Raw genomic sequence first — 16,098 nt, 5'->3', positions numbered from 1 at the left:
GTTTTCTTTTTTGTTTTTTGGTTTTTTTTCATAATAGGAGCTGGGAGCTGTGTCCTTGGATGGGTATTTTCATCTTTGGAAAGCAGAGCACACACTATCAAAGGTGCTTTTCTGTTGGTGTAAAACTTTAAAAATGGCTTTGCATTTAAGGCTGTTCACTATTCTTTATCTCCTATAAATGCTTGAAGAAAGAGCAGCAGTGTTTGTAAAACACTGTCCTGGTTCTGGCCAAGACAGGGTTAATTTTTGCAGCAGCCAGGAGGGGCACAGCCTGAACCCTGTGGTTATTAAATATCACCTCACAACAAGTGCAGAGGGGACGGAGGGGGTGGCATTTTTCCAGTTTTGCTGGGATGTATGGTTGGGTGGTGCCAGGTTCTGCATAGTGAGCAATCATGTGTGAATCATTCGCTTGTCTTGTACACACTGCTATCAGTATTGTTCTTGTTTGGGTTTTTTTATTTCATTGCTGTTTCTAGTAAATTGTTCTTATCTCGACCTGTGATCTTTACCTTTTTTTGCCTCCAATTTTCCTCCCCATCCCACCACAGGGGGAAGTGAGCAAGCAATGGGTGGTCTGGGGTGATTCAGTGGGAACACTAAATTGGGGAATACCATTCCTAAACCACAACAGTCAATTTGGCTCCTAATGTGAGGCACAAAGCATTGAGATAACAACAGATCTGACCAGAGCAGTTTGGAAACAAATTTGATCTAAGCATTTGTATTAGGTATGGAGCCACTGGTCACAACGTTGCTTGGTCTGTTCACATGGTTATGGTACCTAACCCTGTATATGTTCCTCTATGTGCTCCTCACGGTGTTCTTTTTCAGAGCAGGGAGAGGGATCAGGATTGCTTTATTGCTGTACTGTGGAATATCAGTTTATGACATGTTAACATCAAGGGCAATGAGGGTCATTTGGGATGTGTCTTGAGTGCTGCTCTCCTGCGTTTGCCTCAGGTGCTACCTCTGGGAATTCATTAATAATCATACCGAGCCTGTGGGGGAAACAGGGAAGGATGATTTTCCCCAGCTTTTCACACCCTTTTCCTTCAGGTTTATTACAACAGCTTGTGAGAATTTTGAATTTCCTTGGGATGTTAAGGAAGGCGCACATTCTTGTTGCTATGTCTACTCAGTACCATCCACACCATGTTTAGAATTATGAAAGAGACTTCTAGGATGGTCATTCAGAGATCTGCCCCGAGGGTGGATAGTCATGAGTGGCATGGAATGGGGGAGAAAATGGGACAGTTTTGGAGGACTTTTGTCCTCCAATGGTTTGGAAGTTTGCCCCTGAACAACTACAGGACCTTGATAAAGTGGTAGAATATCTGAAAGGAAAATGCTGTGGGGATTCCAGAGAGGCACAAAGTAATGCAATGTGCTGGGTCCTGGCTACTCTTTATCCGACACTGCTCGTCACTAGACAGCACCCTCAAGGGGAGGAGGAGGAAAGCAGAGCAACTGCCACTGTGGCCACTCAAACTGCAGCTGAACCAGAGGAACAACCCATGCCAGTAGCAGTCATATCTATACAGAAAAAGAAATCCAAGACCAAATCAGTTTGTGTAGTGGGGGATGAAGAGGAAGTAGGGGCCTCAGAACAGGAGGAAGAGGCAGGGCCAGAGATAATCACCCAATCCCTATCCCCAGGTGAGCTGCAAGATATATGAAAATATTTCAGCCACCAGTAGGGTGAGCTCCTGGTGACCCGGCTGCTCCGATGCTGAGATAGCACAACCCACAGTTGGAAATTAGAGGGTAGTGAAGCCAAGCAACTGGGATCCCTGTCCAGGGATGCAGGCATTGACAACAGCATTGGGAAAAGGACAGAAATCCTCAGCCTCTGGAGGCGACTCCTGTCAAGTGTGAGGGAAAGGTATCTTTTCAAGGAGGATCTATCAGTGCACCAAGACAAGTGGAACACCATGGAACAAGGTATCCAGTACCCGAAAGAATTAGCTGTGCTGGAGGTACTCTATAAGGATTCAAGTAACAAGCAGTCCCCTGTAGATACAAATGAAGTCCAGTGTACACAATCCATGCAGTGGAAGTTCCTATGGAGCATGCCATTGTCATATGCCAACTCATTGGTGGTGATGTCACGGAAAGGAGAACAAACGGGATAATTGGGTTGCTCAACTCTGGCAATATGAGGAAAGTCTCTCTTCCTCCCTGTGGGCCTGCATCTCAGCCACAGAAAGACTGTCCAATGACTTCCAGCAATTTAAAGAGGAAATGTCCTGTGCCCTGCCAGTACAGGCCAGAGTCTCTGCTATTAAGAGCAAGCACCCCCCTGCTCAAGAGAGAGAGGGAACACACCATGAGGTAGGTAACTGTTGGGGTTCCTTCCCCCTGGAGTGGGGTCCTGGGAGAGGGGACCCTGGGGTAGAGGCATGGCCTAGGCATGGGGTCTCCCTGCTCCCTGGTCACATGTACCCTAATCCTGTTCCCCACTGGTTATTTTGTGTTCCCCTGCCCGGGGAGGACCCTGGTTGTCTGGTGAATCCCAGGTCTTTGGGAGTCCCCCTGGCTGGAAAATAAAGATCTCTGAAACTTCTATCAAGAATCGGTCCCTATTTCTTTCCATGGGCCTCGCTGTCTCTGGATGTTGCAGGAGACCCCACTGGAACAGATGGAGAATGCGGGCAACATAACAATTCCCTGGAGACAGCGACTGTGAAACAATCAAGATTTTGAAGATCCCAAAAAGTTCGTGAGTAAAGAAACTCTCTGGATCTCTCTTCTTGCTTTTGTTTTGCTGTTCCATCTCTAAACTATGGAGGAACCGTGGAAAGACTCATGGCTGTCCGAGCCACAAAGGGACATTTATCTTAAACTTGAAAAGATTCTTGAACAGTGATATGTAAATTTTACCTTAATTCAGGCTCAAAAAGAACTGAGACACTTCCTGGCATGGTTGTTTAAAAATTTTTTCTGCGTTTCTTGGGACTTGATTCTTACCAAAGACTTTTGGAAGAATGTTTGGACACAGTTAATTTCTGAGTCAAAATATATGCCGATGGAAGAATATTTCCATGAATATTATCTAATTATGGAGACTGTTGAACAATATCAGCTGTGTCTCTGCTGTTATAAACATATATTATAATATTGGCTTCTTGCAAGTATAAAGGTAGATATTATATAATGTTAGAAATGCTTTTTGCTGTGTGGATGTAGTTTTTTCTCTTTTTAGCAAGAATGTTAGCAAGTGTGAGCAAGTAAGATAACCTCCAAGCGAACAGAGGATGAGGCCCAAGAAGCTGCTAATCAACACTTTGTCCAGAGAACAAAAGGGCCCAAAGGCTACTCCGCCCGGAGAACAGCAGCCAGGAGAGCCCAAGAGTCATTATCACCGCTCTGCCCGGGGGAGGCAAAGAGGCCAAAACTGCAATCAGCCCTGACTGTCTGGAGAATCAAGACATCCACCCTACCATCAACTTTTACCTAGTGAGCCCAACCCCAATAATCAAAAGAAATAAAACCGCAAGGCAGAAGAATACGCATGCTCTAAAAAGGCGGAACCAAGGAGTGGCCATGCAGAACAGCTCCTGGAAAAGTTTGAATATGCACAGAGAACAGACAGTAAAAATGGTATAAAAAGGACTCACCTCAAGCATCAGGTGTGCTCTTGGCAGAGCGCCAAGGCACCCAGCCATTACCTCTTTGCTTTATTTTATGTGTCTCTTATTGTCTTTATATTAAACCCTTTAAATTCTCACAGGAGAGTGAACCTCATTTTTCACACTGTGAAGGGAAACGTCCCTTTCCTATCCCAGCAGCGGACAATGGAGTCCACTGCGGGGCCACATGGTTGAACAGCGCGCGCATTACAACAGGCTCCCCCGCTACCTCAGAGACTGCTCGGCCCCAGCCTTGTGCACCGAGTGAACTGTGGGCGGCGGCAAGGCAGTTCCCGCGTGCAGGCGAGCCAGCGTGAGCTGCGGAGTCGGCGGTGGAGCCAGGCACAGCAGAAGCAGCGTGATGGAGCGGACCTGGCGGTGCTCACCGGGCCTCGCTCCGCGCATGGTGGTACGAGCCCCATAAACGCCTGGCCGAGAAAAGTGGCACATGGGAGGCGGCCGGCGGCGATGGCGGCGGAACGGAGCTGCGCAAAGCCCAAACACGCGCCGAAACAGAGCTGCTTGCAGGGCACAGGGGAGCCGCTGCGCGGGGGCCCAGCCAAGACGCAGGCACAGTGCCAGGCAGCAGCAGCGCAGCTCTTGCCAGAACTGGTGCTGGCAGTGGTGGTGGCGCATGGGGAACTGAGTGGCGCCGCCCAGCCCGGCCCGTGTGGTCCCAAATGTGATCCTGAGAAGTCGGGACCCCGCGGCAAGAGCACGCAGGCACGGGCAGCCCCGGCGGCCCTGGTGGCCCCAGCAGCCCCAACGCAGAAGCGAGCAAAAGCGAAAGTGAAAGCAGGAACACAGTGAGACAAAAAACGGCAGCAACATGGAAAAATGAAAAAATTATCGTAGCTAAAGTTTTAGGAATAGTAAAATGGTATCATGTCCAACAAAATTATGGTTTTATAATGAGATGTGACAACAAGGAAGACATATTCATTCATCGTACTGCCATTATGAAGAATAACCCCAAAAAATATATCCCAATCTTAGGAGATGGAGAAGTGGTAGAGTTTATACAAGGAAGGAAAGGCCTGCAAGCAGCAAATGTTACCAGGCCTGGTGGTGTTTCTGTGAAAGGCAGTATATACGCTGCAAATCGTAGTCATCCCAGACAATATCCCCATTATAAGCAACCCATACAGTCTCTCTTCCCCAATCCTACCTTTCCCTTTTATCCTATATCCTATTATCCCCAGTGTATTCCTAATCCATTTTTTCACCCATGGTTTCCCTCACAAAACCATGCCTTTACGAATCCGTTTCCCAAAAATCCCCTTCCAATGCTGAGTGGGGGATGACAAGGGGGGGAGAAAGAATTAACTATTGTTGTTTAAAGTTCCAACAGGTACAAATAGAAGAAACTCTCTCCTGCCTCAGTTTCCCCACAAGGCATGCTCAGAGAGTCCTGTCTCCCTACTGCCAGCCCTAAGATGTTCCAGAGAAAAAATTTGTTTGGACATTGAGAGACTCAGGAGGGTGGATTGTTTTCTTTTGAAACTGTTCTTGTTAACTTGTGTTTATCCAGTTTTTTCCAATTTTAAGTTTTAAATCTCTTTTAGTTAAAACAAAAGGGTGAGGTGTTGGGGTTCCTCTCCCCTGGAGTGGGGTCCTAGGAGAGGGGACCCTGGGGTAAAGGCATGGCCTAGGGGTGGGGATGCTCCCTGGTCACATGTACCCTAATCCTGTTCCCTATTGGTTATTATGTGTTCCCCTGCTCGGGGAGGACCCTGGTTGTCCGGTGATTCCCGGGTCTTTGGGAGTCCCCCGGCCATATGGCTGGAAAGTAAAGATCTCTGAAACTTTGTCATAGGTTAGCAAGCTAAGTCTTGGAAGTGATGTTCTTCCTACAGCTTTCTCTATGGCCTGACAGAACCTATCAGCTGGCCAGTTTGAATATGGACAATTCTTTAAGCCACTTAAAGTTGTGACCGCCTCTGTGATACACACTTAAGAATAGACAAACACCCCCCAAGCGCTCTCTCGTTTCTGGTGCTGGGACAGGTGGCTGCGGGGCCCGAGCAGGGGCCAGTGGGCCCGGCCCCTGCTCGAGCCAGGCCAGGCCGGGCCCCGGCTCCAGGATGACCCCTCCCAGCAGGGCTGTGGGCAGCCAGAGTGGCTCGGAACCACCACCCCCCCCCTCCACTGCGGCCAAGATTTCAGCAAAAGCGGCACCGCTGTCCGGCAGAGGTCAGGTGACCGACAGCAATAAGACGCATTCTAGCTGCAAGGCTGAGGTGAGATTAACCCTTTAATTGCTGTGAAGAGCTGAAAACCTGAGGGAAAAGAATGAGGAGATGCTTAAAGCTGAAAGTCTGTTGTGAAGCTATGATATATCAGAGTATCCCGTTGTAATTTCATGAAGATATGGGGGGTGGAGTGTTCAACTCGCAAGCAAAAGCACCTGCGCTGAGATAGGCAGATGCTGAAGCAGCTGTAATTTCATGAGAAGTTTGGAAAGGGAGAGATGGGCCAGATAAGGACTTTTGCTCCACACGGGAAAGGAGAAAACCTCAGTTCCTAGAGATGCTCCCAGAGATAGTCCTAAAGATGAAGATGAGGAGGACCCTTTGCTCACAGGGAAGGAGAAGGGCCTCTGTTCTTAGAGATGAAATGCTCCCAGAGATGGGTGAAGAGAACTTTTGTTTCTGAACGGCTCAACCTTATAATTGTACCCCAGAAAACTTCAAGAGTGGACCCTCAAAAGCAGTTGCGGGAAAAGCTGCAAGTCTGGGGAAGGGACTCGCATGCGAGCAGAGAGACTCCTCTTCCTAAATGGACTGAACAATATTTGGAAGTGGGCGGCTGACGCGTTGTGATACTGTTTTCATAGCATGAGCAAGAAGAGACTTCTCTTTCTAAATGGACTGAACAAGGTTATTATGGAAGTGGTAAACAGACTGAACATCTTAAGGGTTTTATTTTACATTGTCAGTGGGAGAACGGAGGAAGGTGGGGGGAGGAGGAGAGTTCTGAAGGTATGGTATAATTTTTTTTCCTCTTTTAGGTCTGTTAATAAACTTCTTTATATTCTTTCATGTTTGGTGCCTGCTTTGCATTTCTCCTAATTCTTATCTCACAGAAGATAAACAGTAATGAGTATTTTGGACTAAACCACTACAAACTTCTATCAAGAATCGGTCCCTATTTCTTTCCACGGGCCTTGCTGTCTATGGATGTTGCAGGAGACCACACTGCAACAGGTAACCTGTGGTTTTACATGCATGACCACGGAGAGGACATGAGGAAGTGGGATGAAAAACCCACCTCTGCCCTAGGAGCCATGGGTATGTGAGTTGAGAGGAAGAACAACCACCATGGGAAATTCCTCAAGGATAAATGCTGCTTCAGTTTCCAGTGGGCAGGTCCTCAGACAGAATAGAAGGGCTGATGTTACTTCCAAACCTCTTGAAGGGACCTGTGGTTCATCATATTTACAAGAAGTGAGCAACGAGTACCATGACCAGAACCAGAGGGGCCCTGCCTCCAACCAGGTGGAGGAAAGGGACAATCGGATCTATTGGACTGTGTGGATCTAATGGCCTGGCACATCAGACCCACAAGAGTACAACGCTTTAATTTACACCAGTGCACAATGTACCCTGATGCCATCAAGATATAGTGGGGCAGAATCCACCTCTTTTTCTGGGGTGACAGGGGGATCTCAACAGCTGACTACTGGAAGCTGAACTGAGCCTGGCTGGGAATGAATGGCAAAAACACCCCATTGTGACTGGCCCAGAGGCCCCACGTATCCTTGGCATAGATTACCTCAGGAGAGGGTATTTCAAGGACCCAGAAGGGCATTGTTGGGCTTTTGGGATAGATGCTGTGGAGACAGAGGAAATTAGGTAGCTGAATACCTTGCCTGGTCTCTAAGAGGACCCTTCTGCTGTGGAACTGCAGAGGGTCGAAGAACAACAGGTACTGATCCCTATCACAACAGTGCACTGTCGACAATACTGCACCAGCCATGATTCTGTGCCCCCCATCCATGAGATGATTCATGAACTGGAGAGCCAGGGAGTGGTCAGCAAGACCCACTCACCTTTTAATAGCCCCCTATGTCCAGTGCGTAAGTCCAAGGGAGAATGTAGACTGACAGTGGATAATCGTGGCCTGAACGAAGTCACACCACCACTGAGTGCTGCTGTGCCAGGCATGCTGGAACTTCAGTACAAACTGGAGTCCAAGGCAGCAAAGTAGTGCTGCCATCGACATTGCCAATGTGTTTTTCTGCATTCCTTTAGCAGCAGAGTGCAGGCCACAGTTTGCTTTCACCTGGAAGGGCACCAGTACACCTGGAACTGACTGCCCCAGGGGTGGAAACACAGCCCCACTATTTGGCATGGACTGATCCAGACTGCACTGGAAAAGGGTGAGACTCCAGAACACTTGCAATACTTTGATGACATCTATGTGTGGGATAACAGCAGAGGAAGTTTTTGAGAAAGGGGAGAAGATAATCTGGATCCTCCTGAAGGCTGGTTTTGCCATAAAGCAAAGTAAGGTCAAGGGACTTGCCCAGGAAATTTAGCTTTTAGGAGCAAAATGGCAAGATGGACAATATCAGATTCCAATAGACATGATAAACAAAATAGCAGCTATGTCCTCACCAAGCAGCAAAAAGGAAACACAAGCTTTCCTAGGCACTGTGGGTTTTTGGAGGATGCATATTCCAGATTACAGACATTGATTGTAAACCGTCTTTATTACATGACCTGGAAGAAGAATGATTTTAAGCAAGGTCCTGAACAAGAACAAGCTTTTGAACAAATTAAACAGGAGATTGTTCATGCAGTAGCCCTTAGGCCAGTCAGGACAGGACAAGATGTGAAAAATGTGCTCTACACCACAGCTGGGGAGAATCATCCTTCCTGGAGCCTCTGGCAAAAAGTATCCAGGGAGACTCAAGGATGATCCCTGGGGTTCTGGAGTCAGGATCCAAAGGATCCAAGGCCTGTTACACCCCAACTGAAAAAGAGATACTGGCAGCTTATGGAGGGGTTTGAGCTGCTTCAGAAGTGATTGGCACTGAAGCACAGCTCCTCCTGACACTCCGACTGCCAGTGTTGGGCTGGATGTTCAAAGGGAAAGTCCCCTCCACACATCATGCCACTGATGCCATGTGGAGCAAGTGAATCGCTCTGATCACACAATGAGCTCGAATAGGAAACTGCAATCACCCAGGGATCTTGGAAGTCATCACAAACTGGCCTGAAGGCAAAAATTTCAGACTCATTTCAGAGGAGGAGGAGAAGGTGACATGCTGAGGAGGCTCCACCATATAATCAAATACCAGAAAATGAAAAGCAATATGCTCTCTTTACTGATGGTTTCTGCTGTATCATAGGGATACATCAAACATGGAAAGCTGCCATATGGAGTCCTACATGGCGAGTCACAGACGCCACCAAGGGACAAGTTAGATCAAGTCAGGTTGCAGAGCTGAAAGTCATCCAGCTGGCTTTAGGTATCACTGAATGAGAGAAGTGGCCAGCACTCCACCTCTACACTGACTCATGGATGGTAGCAAATGCTCTGTGGGGGTGGCTGGACCGACAGAAAAAGACCAATTGGCAGTGTAGAGTGAAACCCATCTGGGCTTCTGAATTGCACCAAGACATCGCTGCTCATGTAGAGAAGTTGGCTTTTCAAACATTGGTATACACATTTAGTGAAGTCTACCTGGTTAGTTAACTCTAGAGGCTCTACCAATCAAGCTGGCCTTGCCTAACCAAAACCTCCATGTACCACAGAAGGGGATAAAGTCCCCATGGTGCATCTGAGAAACATGTTGGGGAAGACAGTTTGGATCAGTCCTGCCTCAAGCAAAGGCAAATCCATCTGTGGGATTGTTTTTGCTCAAGGACCTGGGTGTATTTGCTGCATAATGCAAAGGGATGGGGGAAGGTGATGTGTACCTCAAGGGGATTTGATTTTTTGGTGAGAACAGCCTGTAATGTTGAATTGTTTAATATTGGTTGCTGAATGCCACTGCCACTGTGTGCCATAACTACCATGGACAATGAGGATAGACTGCTCCAGATATACCAGTCATGGGCTCCTGATGCAGCAACCAGCTGACAGCACACCAGCCCTCCTGTCCTGGAAGACATTTTGGATGGACAGCCATTGACTAAGGGAATGGTACCCATGCTTGTGTGTGCATATATATATATATATATATTTTTTTTTTTTTTTTTTGGTAGGTGTAGGATCTGGCTGTGATTTAGATGGTATAGAATAAGGGTTGGATAATGTCCTGGTTCCATCCAGGACAGGGTTAATTTTTGCAGCAGCTGGGAGGGGCACAGCCCGGACCCAGGGGTTATTCAATACCACCTCATGCCATGTGCAGAGGGGACGGAGGGAGGTGGCATTTTTTTATTTTTTCTGGGGTGTACAGTTGAGTGGTGCTGGATTCCATGTAGTGAGCAATCGTGTGTAAATAGTTCACCTGTCTTGTACACTCTGCTTTTAGCATTGTTGTTGTTACTGTTCATTTTCTTATTTCGTTGCTATTTCTAGTAAATTGTTCTTATCACAACCCATGATCTTTACCTTTTTTTACCTCTAATTCTCCTCTCCAGCCACTGCTGGGGGAGGTGGTCTGGGGTGATTCAGTGGGAACACTAAATTGGGGAATACCATTCCTAAACCACAACAAACACATAAATCTTTAAGTAAAATGCAATGTACTAAAAATTAGAACTTGGGGAAAGAAACTTCCCACTCACCTTATTTTTAAGGGTGAGAGGTGCTCTTAACTTTCTGCCATTTCTGGGTGAGCTGAAGTGAACTGTTCCATAGAGAGTATAATTGATACTTGATTAGCAGCCTTCATAAAGGAAGTTGCACTTATTTAAGTGTAATTGTAGATCAAACCCACAAATATCTATACTATTGTATGAAGTAAGCTTTTTCAGCTGAGAGATGATGTCTGTGTACACCTGCTGAAGAAATAACAGCAGTTTAGAAAGATGTAAAACAATATACCAAAATGTCCATTGTTCTTTTCATAATACATGGTTCAGCCTTTATCATCTCAGTTTTGTTCAGATAAGGCATCTAATTTTCAGGGGTTGTTTTTTCTCTGGGTCAGGTTGCTTTTCTCTTAAACTTCTATTATTGTGATGAACTTAATTTTTAGCTGCATTTTGGTTTTTTTTCACTGCAACTTCCTTGAGCATAGTTTACAGAATTGTTCTATTAGTGTTTTGCTCTCTTTTCATGTGTTGATTTGTCTTTTCTTTGTTTCTAGTTACTTTCCACAAAGTTGCCATACTGCAGGGAGAATGTGTGTTTGGCTTATGGTCAGGAGTGGTCAGTGTATGCAGTAGGATCACAGGCACATGTCTCCTTTCTGGATCCAAGGCAGCCTTCTCACAATGTTAAATCCGTCTGTTCCAAAGAACGAGGCAGTGGTAAGAAACTTGTCAAAGGGTCCTTCAAATGGTTTGCTTGCAGAAGTAGTTATTAAGACTGCAGTAAGATAAGCTTCCAATAAATATGAACGTTTTTTATGTGATAGACTAAATTATTAATAGCATATATAGGTTTTGCTTTTAGGACATTATTCCTTGAGCAACCAACAAACCAAATGTAAAAGCAACTCTGAAATCTAATGGACAACATCAGTGTTTTTATGATCAACTAAATTGCACACCATCCAAATATCACTGAACTTTTAAAAGTATGCATTTTACTTATTACTGAACTTCACTGTGCACTTTATTCTGCTTATTTTTTTACTGTGTCTTATTCTGTTTTACTTCATTTCAAAGCAAATCCAGTCTTTGTACCACTATTAATACTGTCTATTCTTGCATTTTTCTCTGGGGACAGAAAAAAAAGCATGTCTGCTCTGTCCTATCATATTGGGAGTCAGAGCTGTGAGTGAATGCTTGCTTTGTAATTTTAAAGTCATGAGTGAGACGCTTAATTGTCAGTGTGTATTTATTTAAGTATACAAAAGCTTACTCTTAAAAAAAAGTTTGCAGATTTTGGTGCTGTTTTCCTTTTCTGATGTGAATGTAGTATGTCCAATTGAACCTTACACCTGGGCCAAGCCTGAGAGTTTGCAGGGCACATGGTCCCATAAGCTTCTTCCCATACCCTTTATTTTCAAGCATGAGAAGACACTGCTGTGATGCCCATTTGAAACCATATTAAACCCAGAGTAATAAATTGCAGTCCTTATTTAACTTGACTCTAGGCATTCATCTCTTCATTGGGCAAGTTTTAAAAAAAAAAATGTATGTAGGCAAGGATTAGGAAATTTTTCTTTATGTGGTTACTGGACATTGAACAGTGCTGTCTAGATAAATGTCAGGGTCTGCTTCTTTCAGATACAGAAGTTTCTATAATATGAGAAAAGGTCATTTACCAGCTCATGTTTGTCATTTGAACATCTTTCGAGCAACACCTCTTGTCTTGACCCACTGTCAGTGAGGGCTCTGTGAAGGTCCTGACATTGTCACCCCTCAGTATCTTAGAGAAGAAATACCAAGACACTGGAGTGTGGTGCCCAGTGGTGACTGGTGGCTAAAAACTTCTATCTTGAATTATGTGATCATCCCTGCTGAGGGGATGATCTATGTGTAGGGAGTATCTCTGGGGTGCTAGTTCACGTCTAGAGAAAACCTTTGTTCAATACTATTTTCAATTCTGCATAGTAGATTTTTTTGTGTGGGTGGGTAGTGGTGGAGGCACTTATGTAATATTAATTCTCAAGATACTGAGTGTTTCAACTTTCTATTGATCTCACTGGGACTTGGAGTGGTGCAACACCTCTAGAAAGTAGGCTGTCTATTGATTTGCAGACTAAAATCTGGATTGACTTTTAAGTGCTTTGAAGTGTTACTTGAATGTGCTTTCAGATTCTAAGTGCACCTGCTGGACATGGTAAGTCTGTATTAACTTCAGTTCATTAGTATTGTTGTCTTGGTTTGAAAAACAGGTGTCTGCTAAGGAAGTCAGGAGCCTCCCTTAGAATGAAAAATGTAACACCCTTCCCTCCAAATTATTATAATTTTGAAATTAAGGGGCTTTCAGGCAAAGATATGAGAAATAGGAATAACAGTTCTTTACTAATATAGATATCAAAGCAATAATACAGAAATACTGTCTTAACCTGACAGAGTCAGGATATAACCTGACACCCTGTTGGTCAGGGTGGTGGTAGCAGTCCAATTAAGTAGTGGCTGCAGTCCTCTTTGAAGTGGTTCTGTTGAAGCGGTGACCCTGTAGAAAGGTCTGGTCCTTCTCTGAAGGTCCAGTGGTGGTTATGTAGCTCTTGTCCTCTGGGAATCCAGTATGTAAGGGCTGACTGTGGTGTTCCAAACCTCAGATTATATCCAAGTAGGAATGCTTGTTTCCTCCCCCTGGGTGGAGCATCTCACAATGGGATGATGTAATTTTATGAGTCATGCAGTGAGGCTAGATGGCCCATTAACAGAAGATATCTCTCTGGAGGGAGTTATCAGGGATGTGTCATGAAAGATATAAAGAACACTGCCTCACCTGGTTTCAACAGATGGTGATAGAATACATACTTTTGGTTATACCTTACATTGTAACCTAAGACAGTTGTATACAAAAGGAGATCACAGAAATGTCACTTAGTAAGACAAACTGGGAGTGTGTTTTACCTAGTATATATATACCTACCTGTCTGCTCTATGTGAGAAGGTAGCTAATGCTTTTTAGTGCATCTTGTAAGAGTTGCTTTTCTTAGCAGCTGTACGAGAAAGTGCAGGCCCTGGACTGTAGTTCTTGATCTGTGAGAGTGACTGCTTTCTGCTTGACTGGCCTGCAGAGCAATGTTGTGTGCCCTTGACTTTATAATCCTGAAGGTGATGCCTTGAAGTGGCTACCTGAAAACAGAGGCTAGACAAGATTAAGAGAATAAAAGCAGGTATTTATTGAGGGCCTTCAACAGGAAGCATCAAAGGCAGCAATGTTAATGCAGTGGACAGAGCTTGCGCAGCACAGACTGTCTACTCTTTGTGTAGGACATGCTACTGCATCTTCATTTCCTTCTGAGATTTGTAGAGCTCCCTGCCTCTCAGGAGCAAGACTCAATTTGTTGACCCAAATAGTCCAGGCCTACAGGTGGTAGAGTGCTGGGAATGTAGAAGAGCTTACTGCGATCAGTTCTAGGCACAGGTAGTGCTTTTAGTTTGATGGGAATGATTAATCTGAGGTACTTCAGCCCCTTAGGAGCCAATTTGAAGTGCTGTTCTTGAAAGCCTGTTCTAAACATCCACTTAGTAGTGTGTACATCATGAATTCCTTCAGTTTTCCTTCAATTTTTTTGATTAGAGAAAGATTCACAGTTGTTCTGTATTTTATAGATTTTTATTAATTAGTTGCATTGAAAAGTATATGCCATCTCTTTCATATTCCATCCAAAGCAGTTAAGCAATAGGAGCAATAACCATGGGAATATAGAAGACAGAAAATTCATGGCCTAAGTCCTTGAAGAGGGGGGAAAACAAAGAAGATAATACCTTTCTTATCCAGGATGTTTAATGATGAGCCAAGAAACCCCCAGTTTTGACTGGTTCTGTGGTGAAAACTTGCCCTAGTGATGAACTTTGCTCATTATAATATTAAAAAACACACCCCTAGCTCAGGCACCCTCTACTCACAAAAAGACCACTACTCATCAAGCATGTGCTATGATTTCTTGGGACACTATGCATTTAAATTGAAGCAGAGAAAGGCTAAGCCAATAGAAACTTAGGCAAGTAGTGACTTAAGATATGCTAATAGCCTAACATTGTAACAGTATAAGTAGGCCTTTGTGTGCCTCAGTGTGCTGGTTTTGTGGATCTACAACCCAGCACCCCTTTCTGATTAGAGCTGTAAATAAATCAAGTACCTTGACTCTGTGGGGATCAGCTTCTTGCACACCAGGTGAAAGAACCTGGTTCGGGACAATGAAGGGGAAGAGGTATCTCCCAACTTGCTCAGATGCATTTGTAGTTCTCTGAATTAGAGATTCAGCAGGTGTGAGACTTGCACAGTGGTTTCCCACCTATTAAGCCTGCAGCCAAGACTTCACCTCATATTTAGAACACAACAATGTGGCCTTGCCTGTTCTAAGTGTGTTTAACAGATGCTGGTGGCTGTGGATGTAACATCAGGTTGCGGAGGTAGAAGAATGAGGATGTGGTTTTAGTTAGGACTCTGTACAGAGGGGAAGGGTAAACTGCATCTACACCTCTTGGATGTCTGCTGTCACATGTACTGCTGGGTGTATTCCAGTATGTCACAAGTTTTGTGACATTCAGCCCCACTTGGTACAGGGACAGCAGTTGACACGTGGATGTAGCTGGCATAACTCACTCTTTTCCCCTCCTTGTTTAGGCTGCAATTCAGTGGTACTTTAAGGAGGGCTTAAAAAGCTGTAGGGTTTATAACCTGCCTTCATGTTGTGAAGCAAAATGAAGCATAGATGTGGTGGGGTTTAATCTGCTTAAAGGAGTTGTTTGTGTTAGAGTACTTATACAGAACAAACCTTTTGCACAATTATGACAGCTTCTGAGGGGTCAGTAGCTCTGACCAAGGAAGCTGTGACCGGTCTGGAGAGATGGTCCCAAAAAGAGACCGTCTTCCCAAAGCCCGGTGTCTTCCCTCAGCTGCTGGCTAGGAGGGCCCGTGCAGAAGCTGTCAGCTCTTTAGTGATTGTCAGCTCGTGATTTCAGCTTAGCTCTGAAGGGCAGCCTCCAGGCCAGACCAGGGAGAGAGAGACGAGAGGCCCGTATAGCTGTTCTGCACAAGGTAGCTTTATTAGTTCGGCAAAGGGGAGCCAGGGACAAGCATCTCTCTGCCCTCGCAGGGGCAGGGGGCTAGCTTTATAGGGATACAGGGGGTGGGTATCAGAGGGTAAGGGCCAATGGGTTACAAAGGATCTGCATAGCGTCTCCCAGAGGATTCTGGGTCTGTCTTCTTCTCTGTGGATGGTATCTTTTCAGCTTTATACCGGCTAGCGCTTGTATTTCAATGCCTTAGAAAGCCTCGAGCAACCCAGAGAGGCAGCACAGGCGATCTAGCACTTTAATAGCTCTAAAATCGGTACCTGTATCAGCTGCAGAGTAAATACCATCAGCAGAAGCAAAGAGGGAGAAATATAGCTCCCTGCCCGCTCAATTCCCTGCAGTTAGAAGCCTTAAAAAAGGAGAGAGACAACTACAGATGTTCACAGGAAAAGCTGAGCCAAGAGAGCGGAGCCTCCCCTCGACTATCCTTTATTCGGAGAAGGGGGAAGGGGAGGACTGGGGGCGGACCCGGGGTGAGCGGCCAATCAGACACTGCTGAAGAGTTTGAGTGACATTGGTTTTGCCAGCGCTTCGAACAAAGGAGCTCGGAGCATGTGGCAGGAGCACGTGTCTTTGGGAGGGGGAGGGGAAGCTCAGAACAGGCAGCAACAATTCCCTATTTTTTTTTCTTTAAA

General features: G+C 45.4%; 1 protein-coding gene across 1 annotated transcript in view; it reads left to right on the top strand.

Moving 5' to 3' along the window:
* LOC138102861 (DDB1- and CUL4-associated factor 12-like) overlaps positions 1–16,098 on the top strand; it is a 59,164-nt gene that overhangs the window by 22,966 nt on the left and 20,100 nt on the right. Inside the window, exons 6-7 of the mRNA XM_069000612.1 lie at positions 38–103; positions 10,900–11,062. Of these exons, the coding sequence (XP_068856713.1) occupies positions 38–103; positions 10,900–11,062 (229 nt within the window). The remainder of the gene's footprint in view (positions 1–37; positions 104–10,899; positions 11,063–16,098) is intronic.

This window comes from Aphelocoma coerulescens, assembly GCF_041296385.1.
Source record: "Aphelocoma coerulescens isolate FSJ_1873_10779 chromosome W unlocalized genomic scaffold, UR_Acoe_1.0 ChrW_unloc_scaf_3, whole genome shotgun sequence".
NCBI lineage: Eukaryota > Metazoa > Chordata > Aves > Passeriformes > Corvidae > Aphelocoma > Aphelocoma coerulescens.
The sequence above is the reverse complement of the archived record's forward strand: the minus strand, read 5'-3'. Positions and strand labels throughout refer to the sequence as shown.